At 37.3% G+C, this 25,459-nt stretch overlaps 1 protein-coding gene across 1 annotated transcript in view; it reads left to right on the top strand.

The window, feature by feature from the left end:
• The window catches only part of LOC122809275 (serine/arginine repetitive matrix protein 3-like), a 1,071,439-nt gene extending 1,052,590 nt beyond the window's left edge, over window positions 1–18,849 (top strand). Inside the window, exon 7 of the mRNA XM_044080656.1 lies at window positions 18,724–18,849. Within this exon, the coding sequence (XP_043936591.1) occupies window positions 18,724–18,778 (55 nt within the window). The 3' untranslated portion in view covers window positions 18,779–18,849. The remainder of the gene's footprint in view (window positions 1–18,723) is intronic.
• The last annotated feature ends 6,610 nt before the right edge of the window (window positions 18,850–25,459 follow it).

Raw genomic sequence — 25,459 nt, 5'->3', positions numbered from 1 at the left:
CGATAGAACAAAAATGCTTAACTCTTTTTCATTTTAGACAAAAAATTAATTGTTTTTTTTCCTTGAATTGCAAGATGTCTTTCTGTTGGCATTTTGTATTTTTATAAAGTAACAGCGAAGATTTGAACAGATTTTTTCTTTTTATGAAAAATAATTAACAATTTTACTCAAGCTATGACTAAAGAAAGTAGAAAAATATCTCCTACTGCACGGCATTGTATAAGTACACCTAATAAGCACTTAGAATTTATTCTGATGCTAATAACTAAAGATTTTTCAATATTGCAAAACAAATGTCCAAGATTGTTTAATTTATTGCATATTTGGGCATAAGTGAAATTATAGGTTTTACAGCCTTTAATCATGCCTATTCTGGAAAGCAAAATCCATTTTGTTTTATTTTTCACAGTCTGAATTCAGGCAAGAAGCACTTAAGTGGTAATCTGAAAGTAAGTTAAATCCAATTAAATAAATATGGTGTGGTCTAAAGTACTTTTTTTGGCACAAAGTGAGACTCAGTTGTAGACTCTGTTATGGACTACATAAAGCCATGTCTTTCTGAGCTGCCTCATACCTCCTCTTCAGTGGACACTTGGTATTGTTTCTATCCCACCATATGTCCATATTTATACCTCAGTCCATTCTACTCACTTGCATTATTAGAACTAGAGGCTCACTTGCACTGGTCACTGACTAATGCCTCGAATAGCAATAAGTTTACTGCCAAAGTTTGTAGGCTTTTTATTTTAAGTGCACCTGCACATCAGACATGCTCAGATCAGTATGGAAAGTAAGACTTTGGGGGCTCACTTCCTCTGCGGATTATATGCACAGTCTTCTGTCTGTTTTCAGGGGAGAGGATTGATGAATCTGTTTAAGCATGAAGCTAACACTGTTATGAGCAGAGCTCACCAGTACATTCATAAGCATGGTTCCCCAGTTCATGCTTCATTTGACATTTTTATAGATCTGTTAATCTTTCTGTTCTACTGCAAAAAACTACACTCTATTTGATTCTTCATGGAAATGATATGGGTCAGGACATTTTTTATTTAGATGAGACAGACTTTCCCAAACAGTCTGACAGTTATGAAGATGATGAAGCAAAGTCTTCCTTTCCTGGCTTTCCATCTGTTTGTCTCTTTCAGATTTGCTATGTAGCTTATGAGACAGTACTGTAATTTAGGTACTCTTGTTTCTTTGTACTATTGTTCCTTTGCTTCTTCGGCTAAGGGTAACAAATGGGCTCCTTTACCTCCCTCTTCATGTAATACGTTCTGCTAGAGGTTTATTTAGTAGTTTTTTTAAATACCCTTAATTTGTACGGCTACCATAGAATTTCAGAAACATTTTGTAGGCCCTTGAGAAATATGGCATTTCAGAAAATCATTTTATGGCAGACACTCCTTTCATTAAATTATTTTGGTCAAGAGTGGTAGCCTTGGTTTGTATTGTCTCTGATATCAAAAAACTTTGAAAGTATAACAGAAAACATACTCATACCTATCTCTTTCTGTAACAGCTTCTAATTATTAGATACATATGTTTTCATATATTTTGATATTTATGAACAAAGCTGCAATATTGTTTTATTGGCTTCTTAACTGATGATCGCATTAAAGATAAATTGTATCAGGTTTTTCTTCTGATGATAAGATTGTGTTCATATTATCTATTATACCTGTGACCCTGTTGCAATGGCTACTGAGACAATCATCAGGAAATAAGCAAGACAAACTAATGCAGCCTCTTATCAATGTGTATTAAATCCACATTGCTAGGCATTCCTTGGCATTTTCAAAACCCATTTTTTACCTACCTGCTGTGTATGCTAAGCAAGCAATAATGCCTGTTAGAATGGGTGTTACTGGGGAAATAATGTCCAGTAATGGTGTTAGTCCTCTACACACCTGGACAGATATTTCCCCAATATCACACACACTGAAGGACATTATTGTGCTTAGATAAAGCAATGTCTGTTAAATTGTTTCATATTTGTTTTCTTGATAATATATACATGTTTAGATTTTTGATGTAAAATAGTTTCTCTGCCTAACATTTTAAAGTTGCAGCAGCATATATAATTATTAAATGAAGTATTTTACATCCAAAATATGTTTTATACACAAACCAAAAGACAGCTGGTTCACCCAGGCTAACAATGTGCTGAAAAGCAAATAAACTGTCTGTGCAATCCAGTAATAAAAGTTCTGTTAAAATCCAGAATTTAATGAAAAGAATGAAATAAAACAAAATAAGAATAATAAAAACTAAGTCCTTTGTCCAACGATAAGCACTTTCGAATAGTTCTTCTTCAGATCGTATAATCAAATGGGACATTCATCTGTATATATATATATATATATATATATATATATATATATATATATATATATATATATATATAAGCTAGTCAGAATTATTCACCCAATGAGAATATCAACACCAAGGTTCCAGCCAATCCATGTTTGGATTTCTCCATCTGATTTGCATAAACCAGGTTAACAATCCCATTTTCTAAATGGATGCCTCACACAGCTTGCTAATGTTCAGTACTAATGAAATATGCAAAGTAGGTGATGTTAGTAACCAATAGCACTTCCAAAAGAAGTAACAGATGAAGCAGCTAGCTTTCATGCATACTTAGAAGCATACCTCACACTAATGTATTGGAGTCAGAATATGCAAAATAGGTGAACTAAACAGCCAATAATGGCTTCCAAGAAACAGCAAAAGACAAATCTGCTAGCCTTCATGTATTCTTATTGAAAAACTTGTCAAATAATCCCAAACGCAGTCCTTTACATAGTTCTAATATTCAATAGAGGAAAAATGGCACAAACAATAAATGGATGATCTAAGTAGCCAATAGTGGCTTCCAAGGAGCCGCAAAAAATTCATTAAATTCTGGATTTTAACAGAACTTTTATTACTGGATTGCACAGATAGTTTATTTGCTTTTCAGCACAGTGTTAGCCTGGGTGAACCAGCTGTCTTTTGGTTTGTGGATTATTTATTGGACAGTTCACCACAGCAAAAGGGAATATCTCTTCATTTTTTTTGCTACTTTGTTTATATTTCCCTCTGCACATGGCTAACGAATCTAGCGACTCAAGGAGTAAGACAAATGCTGCTGTTTTGGATTTTCTCCAAGGAACAAATATGGAAAATGCAGACAACAATTTGAATCCACTACTGAGTTTACATTTTGGTTTGAATTAATCTAGCGAAACAGATACATAGAGTTATCATACCTTTGTGTATTCCTGCTTTAGGCCTGAGCATGAGACCTGCGGGATTGTGGCCTCTGGCCTCAGGAGGCAAGTCAGTGAGGGGGGCTTCAGGTTACTATACTCCCCTCCTTCCCTAGGGTGGCTAGGCCTCTCCTTCTGTTTTCAAGGGCTTCCCAGGGCAGGCCAGGTTTGGCTTCAGTTGGTGTTACCCCTAGCTCTTCAGTACTGCCCAAGAAAGCATATGCTTAAAATGGCGATGTTTCTCTGACTGAAGACTTGCAGGGAATACTCTCCTTATTCTGATTCTGATGTGTGATGTGATTCTTTCTGCTCTTCCTCCTGAGGATTTTTTTTTTTTTTCAAAACTCTTCATTCCATGAGGAGCATTTTAAGGATTCAGAAAAAAGGCTTAGAATTTTTTTTTTTACCCCAGCATAGGCATGTTTGAGAGGCTTCTCTTAATCCTGATTCTTTTCTCCCTGCCCTGCTCCTGTTAAGATAGTATTACAGGGTGCCTGAAGCTCATAAAGCATCTTTTAAGAGTCCTAGGGCTGACCCAGAAACTGTTAGTCAGGGTGCAGACAAAGAGGGCATTGGATAGATTGGAAAGAAAAGAAAGTAACTTCTTCTACTTGCCTATGAGGGCTTTGAATTGCCAGTTTCACATGTTGAAATACCCAGACTATCTCCTTTCACAATTAAAGTCTAAGGTTGATGATTGTAAAGAGTGCAGGATTTAGTGCATGTTTCTGAACAGGTGGGTAAGCATTCTTGATGCTGTACAGGCCGTCTAGGTGGCTGCCACTGGGGGTCAGTCTTCACAGGCACGCCTGGCTAAGGATCAAAAATTTGTCTGACATGTTAAAACAAGGATTTTAGATGCCTCAGGTTCTTTCAGGCCTAGAACAGGGAGTTCTCCTGCATATCAGTTCTCTGCATTGCCCTATGGCTTAGCTATTCGTTAGGTAAAGTTCTGAAAACAGTGATAGCTTTCTCTCTTTTTTAAAGTGTTACAGATCTATCCTTATCCTTATTTGGACGACTGATTTTTTGGCAAGGAAGGAAAAGGCTCTTCATCATTTTTGGAATATGTGATAGCAGTGATGCTGATGCCTGGGGTTGTTCTGTGAACGAAATAAAGTCCAGTAGTACCTCCTCAGGACATGTGTTTTCTGGTGTGAGACTGAATACAGCATCCCAGATGGCCTTTCTAACCCGGACAAACAAAAGAGTCTACATTAGGTTTCATGGGCATCTGTATTCTGGTGCTTCCCAATGCCAAACTGCATGGTGGATGCTCTTTCTTTCAATTGGAGCAGTCTTCTCCTCTGCTCTCCTCCCAAAGGTACTTCTAAAGGTCAGACAGGACAAGCCAAGGATTTTTTTTAATAGCTCCCAGATGGGCTCGACAGCACTGGTACCCATTACTGAGAAGTCTGGTACGACTTGTTGTCACAGGAGGACAGCCATTTGCTGAATGTCAAACTTCACTCACCTCCTGACCTGACAGCCTGGCTGTTTTTTTGAACCATAGTCTCAACTTCCCACAACAAGTTTTGAATGTGATTTTGGAAGCTAGAAGGCCTAGTACAAGGAAAATCACTATTTTTGTCCCCACCTTTGTTTTCTCATCCTTTATTCAAGCAATTTCTTAGCTCCTACTCCTGCTTGGGATCTCATTTTGTGTTGGAGAACTCACTCTACCAACTTTTGAGCCTGCAGCTACTTCTGAGTTGAAATATTTATCATGGAAGACTGCTTTTGGTGGTTTCTAGTGGCTTTTAAACCAAACTATTCTTGACACAGAACTAAAGGGTTCAGGCAGTCTCAGCAGTTGTTTAAACAAACTATTTCTAAGGGATTGGGTTTTGCATTGCTTTCTGTATTCCCATCATGGCAAGGATGTTCCAGCTGGGATTAGGCCTCATTAAGGATATTTTGGGCAGCTACTTGGTGGAGTTCAGTGCATACTTCTAGGCATTATCACCTGCCGCTTTACTCTAAAATCCAGTTGGTTTTTGCCACTGCTGTTTTGTAGTACAAACTGTACTTTGGAAGTAATCATAAGGAAAATGCTGATAGTTCCAGATTTGAAACCATACTTAGGGATGTTGAAACTGCTGCATATAAACTGAAAAGACTTACTTGGCAGCGGTACCATTTAGAAGCATGTCTGCATCACAAAGTTATACCTAGAGGCATGCAGGTCAAATGCATGCCTAGTTATGGAAATCAACATCCTTCATTATTAGCAAGCTGGCAGGTGATCAATCTTGAAACCAGCTTCAGGTACATCAAACTTCTGTTAGAATATTTTAAACCAGAAGAAGAGAAGACTGTTCAACAGATACAAGACAAACAGATAGAACTAGAAAAGGTGAACTTAACTCCTTATCATATAAATAGATTGGAAACATTACAGTTTAATTTGAATATCTATGAGACAAAAATAAAAGAACAGAAAATCAAAAAACTGAATAGAGATGTATTGGATTTCAAGCATGGACGTATCTTCGAATGGCCAAGGGAGGAACAATTAGTTGGCCAGGGACAACATGTTCCAACGTTTAGTAACAGTACTTTTAGTAATGGAAAAGTAAATCTGGAGACACGCAATATTAACTTTATGGATAATTCACGTATTGAAAGTGAAGTTCAGAAACTCTCAGCAGAGCAGGAACTTCCAGGTTCTGACAACATTTTAACTAACACTACTGAAACATCTACTTCAGGGGCTATACCTAAATTAAAGGGTGCCCACTTACCAGTCAGTACTACTTTGCCAATTTTTCTGAAGCAGAATTATTATACAAGCAACAGATCACGAAGTCAAGACCGGAAGAGAAAAAAAAAACCCTGATGTGAACAAATCGTTGGTGGTGAATATATCCAGTTGTGTCTTAACAGCAGCCAAACAGTCAATATTACAAAAAGGTTTGACTTTTATTCCCTCTTTTATATCTGATTTAAGTGAATTCGTCATTGATCTAAAATGTTTTGGTCGAAATGTTACATTGAAGAATATATTTGGTAATAAACAGGAGCTCAACAAGAAACCAAGAACACCTAGCACATTTGTACCTGTTAGCCACCCGGCAGTTGAGTTATTTACAAGATTATGTACCAATGAAGTAGAGAAATTGAGGTCAGATCCCCGTACCAAACATTTCAGTAACATAACTTCAGAAGAGAGGGAAGCTATTCAGCATTTACAACAGAATAGAGAAGTTATACTGAAACCAGCAGACAAAGGTGGAGCTATAGTAGTTATGGATTCCTCATGGCATTTCAGTAAAATGGAAGAAATGTTAAAGGATTCGAAAACTTATACTGCTGTTGCACCTTTGGATGTCAATCGAGCTATACATAAAGTTAGATCATATCTACATGATATGGTTTTACAAAGGCAAATTGACTTAGATCTATTTAACTTCCTAAATGTCACCAGTCCTACAGTTCCCAGTATTAATGGTTTACCGAAGATACATAAAAAGCTTCAAGATCCACCATTACGTCCTATTGTTTCCGGCCAAGGTTGGATTACAGAAAATATGTCTTTATTTGTAGAAAGAGAACTGAAAGAAATTTTAAAGAATCATGGTACAGTGTTAAGAGACACAGATGACTTCCTTCATAAATTGCATCCAGTGATGGAAGCAATAATGGATAAATCTAGCCTTCTTCTTACCACATTAGATATCAATAGTCTTTTTACTACCTTACCAAATGAAGCAGGTATAAATTCAATAAGAAGACCAATATCTGCAAGGAAGAATGCATTAGAGACTCAAACTATTTGTGACCTACTTGAGTTGATTCTGGAAAATAACTTTTTCTTATTTGGTGAACAAAACTATTTACAGAAATGGGGGGGTTGCCATGGGCACTCCCTGTGCCAATAGTTATTCGAGCCTAGTTCTAGTTCAATGGGAGTTGGAATTTGTTTTAAATACTGACAACCCATGGTATGATAACATTCTGTACTATGGATGTTTTGTAGATGACGTGTTCATCTTATGAAAAGGAAGTACAGAGCAATTTCAACTCTTCCATAATTATTTGAATACAACCACCTCGTTCTTGACTTTTAGCTCTAACTATTCTAAACACACAGTAAGTTTTTTGGATGTTAATGTTATGCTCAATGAAATAGGAGAACTAGAAATTAATTTACACAGGAAAAGTACCTGGTGCAACCATTGTCTGCTGAAAAGCAATATGCATCCTAGACATATTTCCAGAAACATCATGAGAAATGAAACTAATAGGATTTATAAACATTGTAACCGAGAGGACACACGTAATAGAGAGGTGAGTCTTTTACAGGAAAATTTGAAAGAAAGAGGCTATAAGGGGAAAGACTTGAGGTTACCAACACAGGAAAAGGAAGATAGGAAGAAGGATAAAGATACACTGACCAGATTTGCTCTAACTTATAGCACGGACAACTATCAAATTCAGCAAATAATCCAACAGTTTTGGCCCATTTTAGTGCAAGATTCCCAGTTGAAAGATATAGTGGGAGAAAGACCATGTTTCTCCTACAAAAACAAGAGGAATCTAAAAAGATTATTGTGCACAAATACACAAAAGACGAAGCAGATTCAAGGACAGAAGGGGACTTTCATGTGTGGCAATTGCAATATTTGTACTCTGATAGATAGTAGCAACAAGTTTGAGCATCCAAGAACGAAGAGACTTTATATATTTGATGTCAAAGCAACCTGTACCACGAGCAATGTTGTTTATCTGGCTACATGTAGATCATGCCAGTCATTTTATGTAGGCAAAACTAACCAAATGCTTAAGAAACGTATACAGAGGCATCAAAGGGACATTGTGAACCAAGATGTTCATAATGCCCTAGCTAATCATGTCAGTCAACATAAAGATCACTTGTTTTCATATAAAGCTATAGAAACCATACATATTGGCCCAAAAAAAGGGGATATTGAGAACATAACTGAACTTAGGGAAACCAAATGGATAATAAACCTTAGAGTTGATCAACATCCAGGGTTGAATAGTGTTATACCGTTGAAACCTGTCTTGAAGAGACGCAGATCGTCCATGAGCTAACGAGAGCATAAGTGATGAATGATAAATATCTGAAGAGACATGGTGGAATCTTAGTAAAATCTCCTATTGATCTTGAATGGATGGGATGAAGTCAGAAATTTATACATATTGATCTTGAATGGATGGAATGAAGTCTGAAACTTGCATACAATGCTATAGTGAAATACCATACTTATTATTTTGCTCTATAAGAGCATTTATGTCCTAATGGAAGTTTGATTAAGTTTGATTATGTTAGTGTCAAGATCAGAAGATTTGATGCTGTCGACATATGCTATTTGTAGTTTAATATGCCCATATCTTTCCTGCTCTGGTTTCATCAAAACAAAACTGGACAGTATGATAAACATCTGAACAGAGATGGTGGAATTTTAGTAGAAGTTCCCTATTGATCTTGAATGGATGGGATGAAGTCAGAAACTTTTATATACTGACTTTGGATGGATGAAATGAAGTCTGAAACTTGCATACTTTGCTAGAGTGAAATAACATACCTATACTCTTCTCAGGAAAAACTTATAAGCAGTCACCGTGTGAATTTATCGAGGTACACATGTGGCTATGCAAGACATGGAGCCTTGACATTTATTGTCACTTAGTAATTGTCCTGCTATATTCCTGTCTTGGGAAATGAAATTTTAGTAATGACATTGCCTGTTTTTATTGATAGCGATGCATACTACTATATATATTATTTTTTGTCATCCCCATCACTGGACATCAGAGATATGTGAAAAACTTATTTTGGGTTAATTAGATTAAAGAAAGTAAGTTTCATAATAGGAATTTATGAAAGTCAGCAGATTTGTTTTTTGCCGCTCCTTGGAAGCCACTATTGGCTACTTAGATCATCCATTTATTGTTCATGCCATTTTTCCTCTATTGAATATTAGAAATATGTAAAGAACTGCTTTTGGGATTATTTGATAAGTTTTTCAATAAGAATACATGAAGGCTAGCAGATTTGTCTTTTGCTGTTTCTTGGAAGCCATTATTGGCTGTTTAGTTCACCTATTTTGCATATTCTGACTCCAATACATTAGTGTGAGGCATGCTTCTAAATATGCATGAAAGCTAGCTGCTTCATCTGTTACTTCTTTTGGAAGTGCTATTGGTTACTAACATCACCTACTTTGCATATTTCATTAGTACTGAACATTAGCAAGTTGTGTGAGGCATCCATTTAGAAAATGGGATTGTTAACCTGGTTTATGCAAATCAGATGGAGAAATCCAAACATGGATTGGCTGGAGCCTTGGTGTTGATATTCTCATTGGGTGAATAATTCTGACTGGCTTATATATACAGATGAATGTCCCATTTGATTATATGATCTGAAGGAGAACTATTCGAAAGCGCTTATTGTTGGACAAGGGACTTAATTTTTATTATTTTTGTTCTTATTTTGTTTTATTTCTTTCTTTTCATTAAACTCTGGATTTTAACAGAGCTTTTATTACTGGATTGCACAGACAGTTTATTTGCTTTTCAGCACAGTGTTAGCCTGGGTGAACCAGCTGTCTTTTGGTTTGTGGATTATTTATTGGACAGTTCACCGCAGCAAAAGGGAATATCTCTTCATTTTTTTTGCTAAAATATGTTTTATAAGTCTTTAATGTCAACAAACATGTACACCTGAAATTCACACAGATACACATGCAGTTGCAGAGAGTCGCACACTTATACACAGAAACACACACATGACCAGCAGTTATAGCCACTTTCTTGGCTATAACTGTCATTGTGATCAAATTAATGAAAAAAAACCCCATTGTAACCCCTCCCCCCACATCACTGATTTTACAGAGCATCCCTGATTGGCCTCCTTTGTTTTCTGGTAAGTCACTGAGGATTATAGTCAATAAAGACATTATAGTTTTATACTGCTTACTGTTTATATAGTATGTGTTAATGAAAAGCCTCTTTGGATCCAAATTCTTGTGGAAAGAAGTTGAAAAGGATGTAGCCACCCCATACACACACACTTGTTCACACATTCTCTCTATCTGTCACTGTCACCCATGCAAGCTTTCATACACACATACACATACACACAAAGAACTGATTTTTTTCAGCTGACTGCTATTGTGGCCCTACTTCACAGCAGTTCAGGAGGGGTTGGCATAATGGTTAATGTCTTTACTTCACACATACAAAGTTCAAAGTTTGATTCTGACCCTTGGTCATTGGTTAGGCTTATAATAGTCAGCAGACTAACAGCCTAATATCTGACTATGAAACTATATGCTGCCCTGAAGTGGTAGACATTTTTTATTTTTTTAACTGGGCTTTACCTGTACATTAACAACCTGTTGGATCTCCAGTCAGGGCAAACATATACATTTTGGTCATTATCTAATGAAATTTTATGTTCTGGGATGAGAAAAGAAAGACTTTGGCTGGTACAAAGCAAATATTTCATATTACCTGTTCTAACTTTTAAAGGAATTACATTTTTCAAAAATCAAAATAGGCAAAAAAACACTTAAGCAAAATATGCAGTTTCAAAAGTCACAACCTAGATTTCAGAAACCAGAATCAAAAATGATATTTTAAACTATCATGCAGGCAAAGGACTATTATATGTTCACAGAGTCATAGGTTCTTTCTAGGTAGGTGGCCTTGGTGACAATATAGAGCCGAGTCAATCAACCCAGTATTTAATGGGAGGATTTACCACCCCTCAGTGAGGACCGTACTGCTTACTCCAGAAGTAAATGTGTGGATATCCATCCAAGGAAAGCTTGTTTCACAGGCAGAGAATTCCTTGACTGAGGAACCTGTCTCTCCAAGAGGTCTTGTTTTTGGTGCAATGAGTGCCTTTGGAGTAACTGTTTTTAATATTATAACTACTTCTGCAGTAGATGAGGTCAAGTAGGGCAGGTTCTTTTACAGCCTGGAAGGCTAAACAGAGATCGCCACATAGGAGCTTGTATGAGACAAAGAAATGCAATGGGGGTTTTAGTCTCTCTGGGTAGCAAAGGAGACTTGAGTCTTGATACTTTTTAAGTTAGAAAACATTGCAGTTTTTTTGTTGGTTAAATAGGGATGCATTCAAAATGGTACATTTTTTTTCCTATGATTGGTTTGATAAGAACTACTAGAGGAAGATTGTGACATCTGTAGACCCGGAGGATATACCTTTGGTGATAAACTGGAAATGTGGAAGGGTGACCTAACCATAACTAATACTTGATAACTAAAGGATAGTTTATTATAGATTCATAGGTATATCCTAGGTAATGACCACCACGGCCTTATAAGCCTAGCTGTGCAATCCAACCCAATTGTGTTCCTAAGTATCATGAGCATTTATTAGGAGGGGATATGTTAGTTAAGAAGTTTCTTTAGGTTATGTGTGTAGACGTATGTTAGTTGGGACATTACTGCATGCCTTTATCTGTCAGAGACATAGGGGCTAGTTCCAAGTTTCCAATTTCCCATTTATTGGTAAAGGTTACTCTTAAATAGGGTCAGGGATGGACCCTGCTTCACATGGATGGGAACCCTGTTTCAGAGCATGGGGATCCTCTGAGACACATATCTGTCTTGCCAACATGTGTTATTTATGTCAAAAGCAAAATTTAAATCCTTGTATGTAATGGTTCTAATGCTGTTCATTTTACGGATGTGCAAAAGGTTTTTCAGAGCTAAATCTGAGGATGCCATGTATGCCAGGCATGGATCACCTCTCATTAACCTGTAGGTTATATCATGGAATTTCCCATTCTTTCAAATCAAAGTGTCCAGAATTACACTAACACTGTTTGTGGTGCTCTAGACTTTTCCACAGCTGAGAGACCATGGATTATGAATAGGTTAAGTTGGTACACACAGTCTTTCTTCACAGCAGAATGTTTTTTTTTAATTATTTATTTATTATTATGTATTGTTGTTCTGTACCCAGGTCACTAAGGACTGCATCTGTATTAAATGGCAGAAATATAACTAGTTCCATTTCTGTGCCCTGCCCTGATCCACTTTCAACATATTTAATTTAAAAAATACTAGAGTTTACACCCTGCCTACACGGAGCACTACAGCACTCATGTTTCAGCTAAAAAAAGTTCTTCTTTTTAAACTGTAACAAACTGCTTGCTACAAATGTAGCAATCAGTTGCTACAGTTTATAGCCTGCATGCATGGAGCAATGCAGCACTCTGGTTTTAGTTAAAAAAAAAGAACATTTTATTGTTTTACTTTTAAACTCTAGCAAACTACTTGCTGTAGTGTAACAAAGCAGTTGCTACAGTTTTGGTCACATGTGGAGAGCTACATAACTCAGGTTTGGCTGCAAAGGTAACACCAGCTTTTAAAAGCTGGTACTGCATTAAAGACAGATGAGGATCAGTTGATTGTGCCCCCCTAAAACTCTGTACCTGGGGCAGTTGCCCCTCTCACTACGCTATTGTTAATTGGGGTCCTGTTTATATGGTAATCAGTTGGACAAATTAATTAGTAATCAATGATGTAAACTTGCTTGTGTCATGTGGCTTGTGGCACTGGTGCATTTCATTTTGTTATAAACCTGCTTCCCAAAGTCAACTACATCTTTAAGCTTAAGGTCATGGTCAATAGACCAAAGTTTGGTTCTGACAAGTTCCCCTTGGAGGATATGAGTATCCATGGAAGGGTCAGTAATAGCATTCAGTTTATAGTGATTAGCAAACTTGGTAAGCAACAGACCTTTGAGATATGCTTTCACATCACAGAAGTTAAGGCTAAAGATGAGGGAACTCAGTACAAAGCCTTGAGGGACACCATTAAAAGCATGCCTTTTAGATAAGAAGGCAACCCTCAAAGCTTACTGTGTGTGTTTGATTGAGAGCCATTTCGCGTCTTAAGAGGTAACAAATGAGTTTATATTTAAAATATTGAGTTTGTCTATAATGGCAGCATGAGGAATCATAGCAAAGATTTAGTAGGGTCCAGATAAGCAGTATGGACAAAATGGCCTTTGTTGATGACATTCATTACATTTTCAAAGACATAAAACAGATTAAGGAGACAGAATCCACCTTTCATTAGACCAAATTAATTAATGTTGAGAATTTGTAGGTTGCCAGTTTCATTGCATTTTTTATAAAGCTGAACAGGAAACATTCCATGATCTTACAGATGATGCTGTTGACACTGACAGGGTAATAGTTGTCCGGGTCTGTGGTAGAGGCATGCTTAAACAGTGGCACCATAAAAAACAGTTTACAGAGGTCAGGTATATTCACTGTAGACAGACTAAGGCTGAAAAGGTTTAGGAGGGTTCAGCAATGTGGCAGTCTGTACTAGCTAAGAGACAGCTTGATATATTGTCTGGGCCCATGGAGCTATTAGTTTTGGCTTTTGCTAGAGCTTTTAGGCTCTGGTCCATAGGGATTTGGGGGATGGGAAATTATTATTTCCTGCCCACTCTTTGCCAGCAACTAGAAGGAAGCTTATACATACATTATTCCAATGTACATAACAAAAGAGACATGAATAATAGAATTGGTTTCTTCAGATTAAACAATTTGACATAAATCCAGTGTAAGGCCCAGTTCTTGTCACTTGTTCTAGTTTCATCTGTTCACTGACAGTCAAAGGACCCTCCCCAAAATGTCACAATTTATGTTTCGCATTATCAGTTTGCAGATAATAATATACAGTTGGTTTTGGTTTGTTCTGCTTTAGGATCTACAATTTACAGTGAAGTGTGTGTTTGGGCTGTTGTGTTTGAGAGCTCATGCTTCATCAGTCTGTGCCAAAATTAGAATTTTTTTATTCTGTTACATCATCAATATTTGTCTCTTCACAGATTTTTAACAAGTATGATGTAAGACAGCATTCATAGAATTCATGTACAGGAACAAGGAAATAAGTTTTAATATAGGTTCTTTCCTCTCCCAGAAAGGATAAAAATAGAGTCCACATAAGAACTGACAGCTAAACAGTTTTATAAAAATAAAAAGGTTAACTATTTCATTTTTATTATCTCTACTGCCTTTTCCTACACCAAGGGCCATAGATAGTAATAATAGGCACGAGAAGTGTATGATGAAAAATCGATGTAAGGGATATCGGTTATTAGATATGCATAATTATATGATGACAGGTCATTAACATTCAAAAATGTCCATGCTGATTGGTCAACCCAACCAGTGTGCCCATTGTAAATCGAGCATATATCAACAGAAAAAAGTCAGATCGCCTGGACTTTCTTCTATTAATCTATGCTAAGACTTTCCAGTTCTCTTGAGCTAAGATGTCAAGAGGTACACATGGAGGGCAGAGAAAATACAAGGAAAATCAGGTACATTATGCAAAACTAAAGAAACGTACCTGATTTTCCTTGTATTTCTGTCCTGTCTCTCTCTCTCATATCTTTAAACTGTCTAGATTTCAAACTTTATTTTTTTTTCAAAAAAAAAAAAAAAAAAGCAATGGAGATCTTCTTGCTTTCCAAAGCACTGATTTACTAAATAAGCATGGAAATGTAAGTCCCATATGCATGCACATTACATTAAGAAAGTGGCAGGATATGAAAAAAAAGTGGAAAAACACCACAGCGCCATTATACAAAGACATTATTTAAGAAAAGTAAGTAATTTCTTTCTTAAATAATGTCATTGTATAATAGCAATAATCAACTCCTGGGTGTGAGATGGTGAAAATTTACCCATGGTTGCCTTTGTTTAATCACTCTGGCTTCACCCTTGTGATTAAACCACACTAACTGTGGGTACATCTTCAATATACCACATCGGACAGGTGATCCCTGGCGACGACCCCTAAAAAAAAAAGCCGAAAGAAGAAGAAGAACTGTGGGTAGATCTTCAATATACCACATCCAGTCATTGGTTATTGCTATAACATTTCATGGTGTAGTGCTTTTGTATATTGCATGTTACTTGACACTGTGTTTGTTTTCAGTTACTTTATGCAGCTTTTTAACTTCCTTTTCATCCTAGACATGCTGAAAAAAGGTATTTCGGCCAGCTCATCTATCCTGTTACAAATTCAGGTGAATAAAATAAGCAAATAAAAGTGTGAGCATAAAGCCATTGCAGAAATAAACCAAAAAATGTTTTAGCTTTTGGGTGGGTTAGCAGTATATCTATTTGTCATTTGGTGTTTTTTTTCCCACTGCTTTCAGTTGTTGTTGTTTGTCTTTCGGCTTTTTCCTGGTAAGGGGTCACCACAGCGGAACTCCGGTCCGCTAATGATTGTCAGTAGATTTTTACGAAATGCCGAGGTGCCAGCTCGACGCCCAACCTTCAATGAAGGCACGCCCATTTACGCACGCATGTCTTTCGAATGCTACCCAACCGCGGGGAGGACATGCAGACTCCACACAGAAGGTACTCCCAAGCCAAGCCGAGAATCAAACGGGAGAACCTCTTGCTGTGAGGTAACAACGCTACTGCCGTACCATCCCAAATGGCTAGCAAAAGTACTTTGTATTTTGGGACTAAGGGTGTTCATAATTATCCTTTCCTGGATGGCTGTTCCTTGTAGATGAACACTGTTCCCTTCACAGAGTCAAACATTACTGAAATGATGCAGCAAGAACAACTCTAGCCTCAGCCTACTTACTACCATCGCTTTTCTATGATTCTCTGATCCTTACTAACTAGCCTCCGGTTATAATAAAGTTGCTAATGCTGCACATATAACTTACCACTGTGAGGTCTTAAAACACCTAAACTGGCTAGAACTAAACAACTTCCTCACATTCACTCAGGAACTTACTAAGTATAAACTAATATGTTATCCTGAAAAATGTCCAGCATTAAAAAATGTATTACTGCCAAAAGATTCCTCCTAATTCTACCAAATTTAAAATCTCATCAGGGGATTCGCTTTCCTCCTGCTATCCCTATAAAAACTAAAAATGATAAAGAAACTACCATGCTTCAAAACAGAGCTCAAACAATACCTAAACCAGTCCTTGACCTGCTCATCTCCAGGTTTACAGTTCCTCCTATAACCTCGCACTCTTCCCTAATCTTTTAAAATCTTTCCTCCTTCTTGTCAAAGATAACCTCCATTCTTTACAATTTCTGTAACATCTGTATCATCTCATTTCATGCCTTGAATGTCACCTTCCTGATCTCTTTCACATTAACATTAATACTTATATTTGCTGCTGAAAAAAAAACAGCTTAAACCCCCTTTCAGTCTCCTTCACCTTACATAAACTCTATCTCTCAAGCACTTTCTGACATTCGCCATCACCTTGTTTTCTCTTTGGAACTCCTACAATATTTCGCTAATTCTCATGCTCAATACTCAAATACTCTCTTACTTACACGCATACCTCTCAGCCTCTTAACATAAGAAATCTGTACAAAGCCTAAAATAATGGGGGACAAAAGCCCAAAAACAAGGACAGGTTTTAAATATTGCTTTTATAGACTTAGCTGCTAGAATAACAGGATTTGTGTTAGTATGCTTTTTCTGAAGGATATGACGTCTGAAACTCAAATGTATGTCATTATTTGTACATTATTTAGTGACTTCAATCCTTTGTAATTTGCCAGAAAATCACAGATTTTATAAGGAAAAGAACAAATATTTGAGGCAAAAATCTGGCCATTTTGTGAAAATCTGTACAGTTGAGAAGCATACTTGCATGAATAGTAGCGTCCATCAATCTTTGTCTTATATTAATGTAAAGATCCTAGCTGCTTGTATAAAATCTGTTATAGATAACTACTAAGTGAGGTTGATAAATCAGCTATGTCTGAAGAAATCCATTGATATTTGAATGGACGAAAGCGCTTTTAACATTAAATGTTTGTTCAAGAATAAATTTAGTACATGATATTTTAGTAGCCGAGTCCTTCGTCAGCATGTTTTCGTGATCCTAGCAACTTGTATAAAATCTGTTTTAGATAACTACTTTCCAACTCAAATGTTCTGTATGGACTTGTCCTTTATCAGTCTGTATACAATCTGTTCTATCAGTCCTGTATTTTATTGTAATCATGAATGTAAATATTATTTACTCTGTATAGTTGTGCTGAAAACAATATTGTTTTTAAGAATGAAACTGTAAATTATTTTTATGTATTTATTTGACTTTTGTTTACCGGGAAAGTCCAACTGGGTATGAGCCCATTTTCAGCAGATGCCTGGGGAGAAAAGCTCCACAGTACACATTAAACAGAATTAAAAAAAAAAAACAATGGTTACAAATATTAAGACAATAACAAAGTACCACAGTATGTGAATACAATAAAAGAAAAATAAGCAAACTATAAGGCAAGCAATAAAGTTGCTAATGTTATGTAACAGAGCTTTTCTCCTTTTACCTCTGCTAAAAATGTATTAAAACTAATTGGGCTTTTCCGGTCAGCAAAGGCAATTATTTAATGAATGAATAAATAAATAAATAATCCAATGAATGAAATTATCTTCAAGATCTTTCCTGGTTCATATTAATGGGAATGTGTTGCAGGCAGATAGTACTAAACTACGGAAATTAGAATACTTTCTTTCTTAAACAATCTAAACTGCATTTGAAACTGGGGAAATGATAAGTGAACTTGCACTCTGCTACACCAATGGACCTGTGCACACTGATTACCTGAGCTTAACATAGTTGCTTAGATAACTGTACTGATACTTGTTTTGATAGAGGACTTTGTTTTTCCAGGTGAAGGAGTTCAGGCTGTGATTATGTTTTATAAAACTGATGAAGAATGTGATAATGCAACAATATCTTTCCAGGACCTGGTACAGGAAAGTAAACACTGCCATAGATTCATTTGTTGAGGTGTAGATGTTGTCTTTAGGGCTGGTTATGTGCTAACCTTTTAAACTACTGCAGTGGAGCAGGCAGGTTGTTAGTGCAGTGTAATATCAGAACTGGGACATGACGTGTCTTCGTGTAGTAAAAAAATGGGAAGAGTGACCGAAGTCTTATGTTTTGTTTCTTTCTATGATGGAAACCTGGGAAAGAGTAAGGGAAGTCAGACTTCATTTATTTTCACTTTTAACTCAGCTTAGTCAAAGATTTAATTTAAAGAATTAGTCTCTACAAAGCCCAGTGGTGTGAAGCATGTCACAGTGGTGACTTTAGCAGCCAAACACAGCTTTACAATATTCTTTGCATTCATATCAGTTATGGCATTTTGAATTTGCTTTTCATATTTACTGGTGTTCAAACATTGTGTGTGCACGCACACGCGTGTGTTGGCATGTGTGTAAATAGAAATGGTATTAAACAGATGTCTCGATTACATATACTTGTTTCAATAAATATCTGATAGGGGATAACATATACGTTATTTCACAAGGACCCATGTTCTTATTTCTGCTAGAGTGCTCAAATGAACAGGGATTCAGGATCCGTTCATTTTATGGAAATACACAGAATGTTTTGAGACACAGTTCTTTAAACCTAATTCTTTGTTTGTTTGTTTTTTTATAGGTCTGAATCAGGATCCAGAAAGAAAAAGAGGCACAGGTCAGTTTTACTGTTTTAACTAATAATAATTTTGGTTGGCTCCTCTGTCTCCTTTCCTCAATCCATGCAGCAGTAACAACAGCATAAACAAATATAGACCCTCACATCTGAAATGGGATACCCCACATAGATTGTTTTCCTCTCAGGATCTTTGAAGATCTGTGCCATTTTCCACTTACTGCTGCTGCCAGGAACATATATAGTGAAGAGAAGATGGGCTGGACTGGGATAATAATATCCTTCCAGTTTTATTGTATCCAGCAAACTGTACTTAAGATTAATCTCTTCCTATTTCCCATGTCTTTAAGACCCATATGTTCAAGTAGGATTAAATTAAAACTTGTTGTTCTGTTATTTTGGCCTTGATATGTAATTTCTGGACTGCCATCTATGTGCATTTCCTATTTGTTGTGGTTCTCAAGAAGGAGAGGCTTAATGCTGGTTGACTCATTTGCATCTGAGAACAGACAACTGGGTGTACATACTTGGTGTTTTTATTAAGTACAGTAGTAATAAGTAACATTCGTGAGATTTTCAAGGAAGTAACTCTTCTGCCATGCCGTGTTCCCTGAATCTATTGCTGTTTGATCTGGGCTCTCTGCAGCCTTCTGCTGCTTAGTCCTTCATTAGTTGTAGACCTGCTGGGGATGCTTGAATGTTTGCCTTCTCATCTTTGGATAACCACTATCTATAAACTGATGAAATACAGATTCTAAACAGCTATTCCTGCAGGATCCTTCTTTAGTAAATGTGTTTCGGGGTTTCTGTTCCAGGTAAATATCTAGTCTTTGTATTAGTGTGATTTAGTTTAAACAATGATCCTATTGCTGGTGTACTGACTTGCACTTTGATGTTTGCTTACATTGCTTGTGACCCAAGTTTAGTAACACACCAAGAAGGAAGGAAGAGCAGGTGCAATGGATCAGTCAATGCATGGGCACTTCTACCATCTGAGGGAAAACTTAACACTTAAAATAGTTACTTATTTCAGTTCTGCTCATGACAAAAGGGTTCATATGGTAATAGCATTGAATGTGAGAGTGTGTGTGTGTGTGTGTGTGTGTGTGTGTGTGTGTGTGTGTGTGTGTGTGTGTGTGTGTGTGTGTGTGTGTGTGTCTAGAATGGTAGCTGTAAATGCATTACTAGTGTCTGGAGAGCATATAGCAGAGTATATATGTGGTTTGCTGACTTCACCGCTCACCATATACCTGTACTTTTATCACAAAGGGTTTCCTTGGGCTGAGGTGAGGGGAGGGTCACTGTGCAGACCCTACTTCTTCCTCCTCCTTTTTGAGAGAATAAAACAGTAAGTTTTTCTGTATGCACATATTTACCTTAGTCCTGCATGAGGGGAAAAAGAGAAATTTTGGTGTTACTCTCTCTATCTACACATGCAGTTCTGCTGAAAATTATTATTATTATTATTATTATTATTATTATATACCCAGGATCAGGACACTTCAACCAGTGGGACCAAGTGCTGAAAGGGTTGCCTTGGGTGAGATTGGCATCCTATAGCACAGAGACTTGTGGGTGTTCATGTCTGACCAATAAGTGTTAATGTATTATGGCTGAGGTACAGAAATGAAGCATGCATCCAACTTTCGCCTTAGCAGGACATGCATTGCACTGCACCTGTAGATAAATGCAGGAAGGAGCAGACACATATGAAACAAATCTTCTAATTCTACAAATACAACCTATAGATTGTAGGGGAGACATAGCTCTTAACTATATAGATTTTTGCAGAATGTCCAGAATTTTGCCTCATATTTTTGGTCCATTTTTCATAAATTTGTGGTTTTCTGTTAAATTATTAGAACATTATTGAACATTGAACTTAGTAAATAATTACAGACTACTTCAGTTTCAGACTTCATACCCTTAAGAAAATTCAAGCTAATGCAAAACCTGTTCTTCTATCAATTTTCTAAGTTTGTAAGAGCAATATTTAAACATTGTCCCTATTTTTGGGCCTTTGTCCTCCCATATTTATGGCTTTGTCCAGATTTCTTGCTCTAAGAGGTTGAGAGGTATGAGGGGAGATGGAAATGAATGTTTGTGTAAGGGTATTGGAGATCCATGTTTGCAGGGGATGAAGGGACCAAAAAAGCATTTAAACATACATTGAGAATTAGACTATATAGTATTATAAATTATTGCAAAACTTCAGCTCACATGATTAGGTTAATGGCTACTATGTTAAAGGAATCCTGACCAATTGTAAAACACTGATTAGTGTGGCTTTGTAATACAGATATGAAGAAACTTTTTTTAAATAAATGGGAATGAATGCTGAGTTCTTCAGCAGGTTTCAAAAAAGGGAGCAATTAATTAGAATTACCTTTACATACCAAAAAAAATGCAAACTGATGGTAGTATCCTAAAAAACAGCAAATAAGAACTGCTAGTAGAAATTAAAGAAAGCAAGATGTTAGTATATTTTTATTCTGCCATAATGGAACCATATTGCAAATACTATCCCCGAGCCTGTAGTATGGTCATAGATACCCTCTGTGCTCAGCATACTCCATTATACTAAATGGCTAGTTCATACTGTAAAGCACCCCCCATTATGTGGTTCATTGCACTTGAATATTCCCTTGTATTCTGAATGAATCACCAACTTGAATCATTCCTTTCTTTTGCATTAAATAATCCCTGGCTTTCACAGTGATCTATATTTGTTCCAGTCTGTGGTACTGAATATTCTCAGGTAGTTTAATGGAAGGTAAAGAGTTCTAAAATATTCCCAGGCTAATGGCCAACTTCTGTTGTGCAGTTATCCCAGTCTGCACTACTGCAATATTCCTTGGGAGTAGAATTATATATTTCTGCCTTTCTGACCTTCCAAATACTGCAGTAGAATATACCCGGTCATTATATTTTAATGATGCCACCATTTCTCCGATAACCCACGAGAACTGCGGTATGACATGCATGATTATCTGGTGTAAAAATAAAGCAAGCAGTCAGTTAGTGTGCCGAACAAATTACCCATACGGGTGTGTGCACACTTCCCCTGCTGTCCACATAATAAGTGAAATGGAGGAGTTAGGTTGCGATTATTTATATGCCTCTTTATTCCAGCAACTTAATGGACAGCTATGACAATGTACAGAGATTGTAACAGTCATATATTTTATAAGTTTGTGCTTACAGCATTTAGGCCAAACGTCCATCCAAAAGTGTTGCATCTGTAATCTGTGGATTATAGATTTTCAAGCCAAATCAACTGTCAATCGTATTTTTAAAATTCATGAGAGAGTCCAGTTTTATTATATTCTAAGGAAGCTTATTCCATAGCCATGCCAGAATCTGTGTAATGCATTTGGCTCTCATCAAAGAAATGTTAAGTTTAATGTTAAACATATATTTATTATGTTTATGAGTTTTGATATTATCGGTGATATTCTGGTCAAACATAGCCTGAAGCAGTTCATCCTTAAAACCCTTATAACCAAATATACATTTCCCTGTTAAATATATAATGTATAGAATATAATTTTAGTTTAGAATGTCTATCTATATAGGAAAGGTTTTCCAAAGTTTTAATCTGTTTAGTAAACTTTCTTTGCACAGTCTCAAGTTTTATAAGGCCTCCTCTATTACAGGAGCAAAATACACTATATTCCAAAAATGGTCTTATAAAGGACTTATATAATCCACCATATATCCTTCTTCCGTTAAAGAGATATTTTTTGTTAACAGTCCAGTTTGTTTCATACCCTTAACTATGGTTGCATTAACATGCTTAGTCAATGGTATATTTGGAGAAATTAAAATTCTTAAATCTCTGAAGTCAGGAACTTCACTTATGATCTTATTATGCAGCAAAATTGGTTCCCTATTAGTAGTTTTACCAAAAACATTATCTTGCATTTATCAATGCTGAAATTACCATCAGTATTATTGGCCCATAAAGAAACATCTGCCATGTATTTATTTATATTCATATATTCATTTGCTGAAGTGGGGATGAACCCAAATTTACAAGCATCAGTAAATTTGTCCATCCATCCTTGTTTTAAGGCATGGAAGGAATCACCTACAGTGTTAAACAACCAAAGGCCTAACAATGGGCCCTGAAAGACGCCCATTGTTATGTAAGAAGGAAAGTACATTATCCTGAGGCTATTAGAACCTGTTTTTTGTCAGGCATAACAATTCCATAACCCAATTAATTAATTATGGATTTAAACTGTCTTTTATAAGGATCTCAAAAATTGAAATTGTCACTGGCCTAATTTCTGCAGCAGATTAGAGTGTGTGTGTATGTGTGTGTGTGTGTGTGTGTGTGTGTGTGTGTGTGTGTGTGTGTGTGTGTGTGTGTTGGGGGGTGGCTACTGCCAGATCTACAAAGAATTAGGTGGAAAGGACAATAGTTGTCCAAAGAATAATACATTTCATAAAACTGTGGTGATTATGAAAGGGTAGCATAGCAAGGGGCAGAATCCACTGACCAGTACATGCTCTTCACCCACTGTAGATCCCCACATGGTTACTGCTGCGTGGCATACCCATGCTCTTCACCCACTGTAGATCCCCACATGGTTACTGCTGTGTGGCATACCCGGTCTCTGTAAGAAGGATATACATAGTAGTGTAGATTCCTAGCAGATGCTTTTCCCTTATTTACATTGACTTGTGCAGTCTGTCAGAGGGCAGTGGTACCCATCTGCAATGTGGGTATTTTAGTGATCCTTCATGCAGAGTATGCAGCTCTATTTGCATGTACAAGAGGTACAGAAAACGTGCTCCACTGCATTGGATTTCCACTACACTTCAGCTTTTTGCCATCTCTGGTCTCCGTTAAAAGTGTTTGTAAATTTGATGAAATATCATTCTGCAATGTAAAAGAAGGAAAGCACTATCTGCATTTCCATTCTGCTAGACTACTATATACTTGACTTACAGTTTAGTATTGTGCACTGAGGCTTATAAAGTTCATAACTGCCACTTGCCACTAGAAGTTTATGGATTACAAGGTCTAGTACTTTGAACATTCTTTGTACATGTGCATTTTTGTGTGCCACAGGCATTCACAGAAGCTTCCTACTTCACGTTTATTGTCTATGAGATGAATTTGACAGTTAGTAGATAGTACACAAATGACCAGATATAAATCAAAAGAAATATTTCCTTTGTAAGAAGATGGAGGATGTCTGTGTCAGCCGGAGAGTCAATTATAGCCCCTAGTTTGCAGTCATCTATGAACTTGGTCAGCCATAGTCCTCCTGTGCTTGCCTGTACCTCTGAGAAGTATATGCCGAACAGGAGGGGTCCTAGGACTGAGCCCTGGGGAATGCCACCGGTTTAGAGTCAGACCTAGCTCCCGCAACTCTTACTATGTGGGTTCTGTCCGTGAGCCAGATGGCAACCCATCTTGTGACGTAGGGGTTTATGTTCCGGCTGGTGAGCTTGTCTATAATACCTGAGTGGGGAATGGTGTCAAAGGCCTTTGCAAGGTCTAGGTAAGCTGTGTGGACCACCTTTGCCTCGTCTATATCTTTGGTAACTGTCTCAAAGAAGTCCAACAGGTTTAGGAGGCATGATCTGCCCTTACAAAGCCGAACTGCATAGGGTCCAGTGTTTGGTTCATAGGTTGATACTAGGCTATCTGCCCTAGGGCATTTATAAGCCTAGCCAGTGTGTGTTTGGCTTTCACCACCCTTTTAGATTAGTTGACTGTGCCTTTGTATAGTAGGTCACAGAAGATAGCCCTTTTAAGGTTAGTTTACTGTGCCTCTGTCTAGTAGGGACACAGAAGAGATCCCAGGGGTAAACCTATCCACTCGTCAAGATTTCTCTTAAAGAGAGTCATTGAGGGGGTCTGCCTAACATGGATTGGGATTTTGTTCCAGAGTGAGGGGAGCCTCTGGGATATGAATCTGTCACTCCAGCATGTCCTATTTATTTCTGTGCTGAGGTTTAAGTCCCTGGAGCATGTAGCTCTAAGGGATTTGGATTTTCTGAGGTGGAGCATGTCCATTAATTCTGGGTTGGACATGGCTTTATACGTCAGGCACAGATCACCTCTGAGTAGGCGGTAAGCAACCGAGTAGAGCTGGAGTTTCTTTAGCCTAACTGTGTAGGGCATCTGTTTGAGTCCCTTGATCCTCTTGGTGAGGTACTTTTGGGGTCTTTCCAGTTGCTGCAGGTGTCGGGTAAGGTACATCCCAAATGGGGCATTGTATTCAATTATGGGCCTGATGAGTGATGAGTAGAGGGGCACAATGACCTCTCTTGATCTAGATGTGAACCCTTCCATGATAAGGTGGGCTATATAGAAGGTCTTTCTAACCACTTTGGCAACGTGATAGTCAAAGGAGAGATTGCTATCTACTTGGGTCCCCAAATCCCTAATTACTTCTTCCGTACTTAATGGATTACCACCTATGTGGTAATTTGTGGGCACTTTGTTTTTCATAAAGGAGATGACTATGCACTTTTTGGCATTTAGCTTTAGGCCATGGCTCTGGCACCAGTTATCCGTCTCTGTGAGACCCTTTTGGAGGATGCTTGTGTCAGTCGGCAAGTCGATTATGGCACCCAGTTTGCAGTCATCTGTGAACTTGGTCAGCCATAGTCCTCCCATGTTAATCTGTACCTCAGAGAAATATATACCAAACAAGAGAGGTCCCAGGACTGAGCCTTGTGGGACGCCGCTTGTAACTGGTTTAGAGTCTGACATGGCACC

Source organism: Protopterus annectens, chromosome 8.part0, assembly GCF_019279795.1.
Source record: "Protopterus annectens isolate FY-2018-M chromosome 8.part0, PAN1.0, whole genome shotgun sequence".
In the NCBI taxonomy this organism is placed as follows: Eukaryota; Metazoa; Chordata; order Ceratodontiformes; family Protopteridae; genus Protopterus; species Protopterus annectens.
The sequence above is the reverse complement of the archived record's forward strand: the minus strand, read 5'-3'. Positions and strand labels throughout refer to the sequence as shown.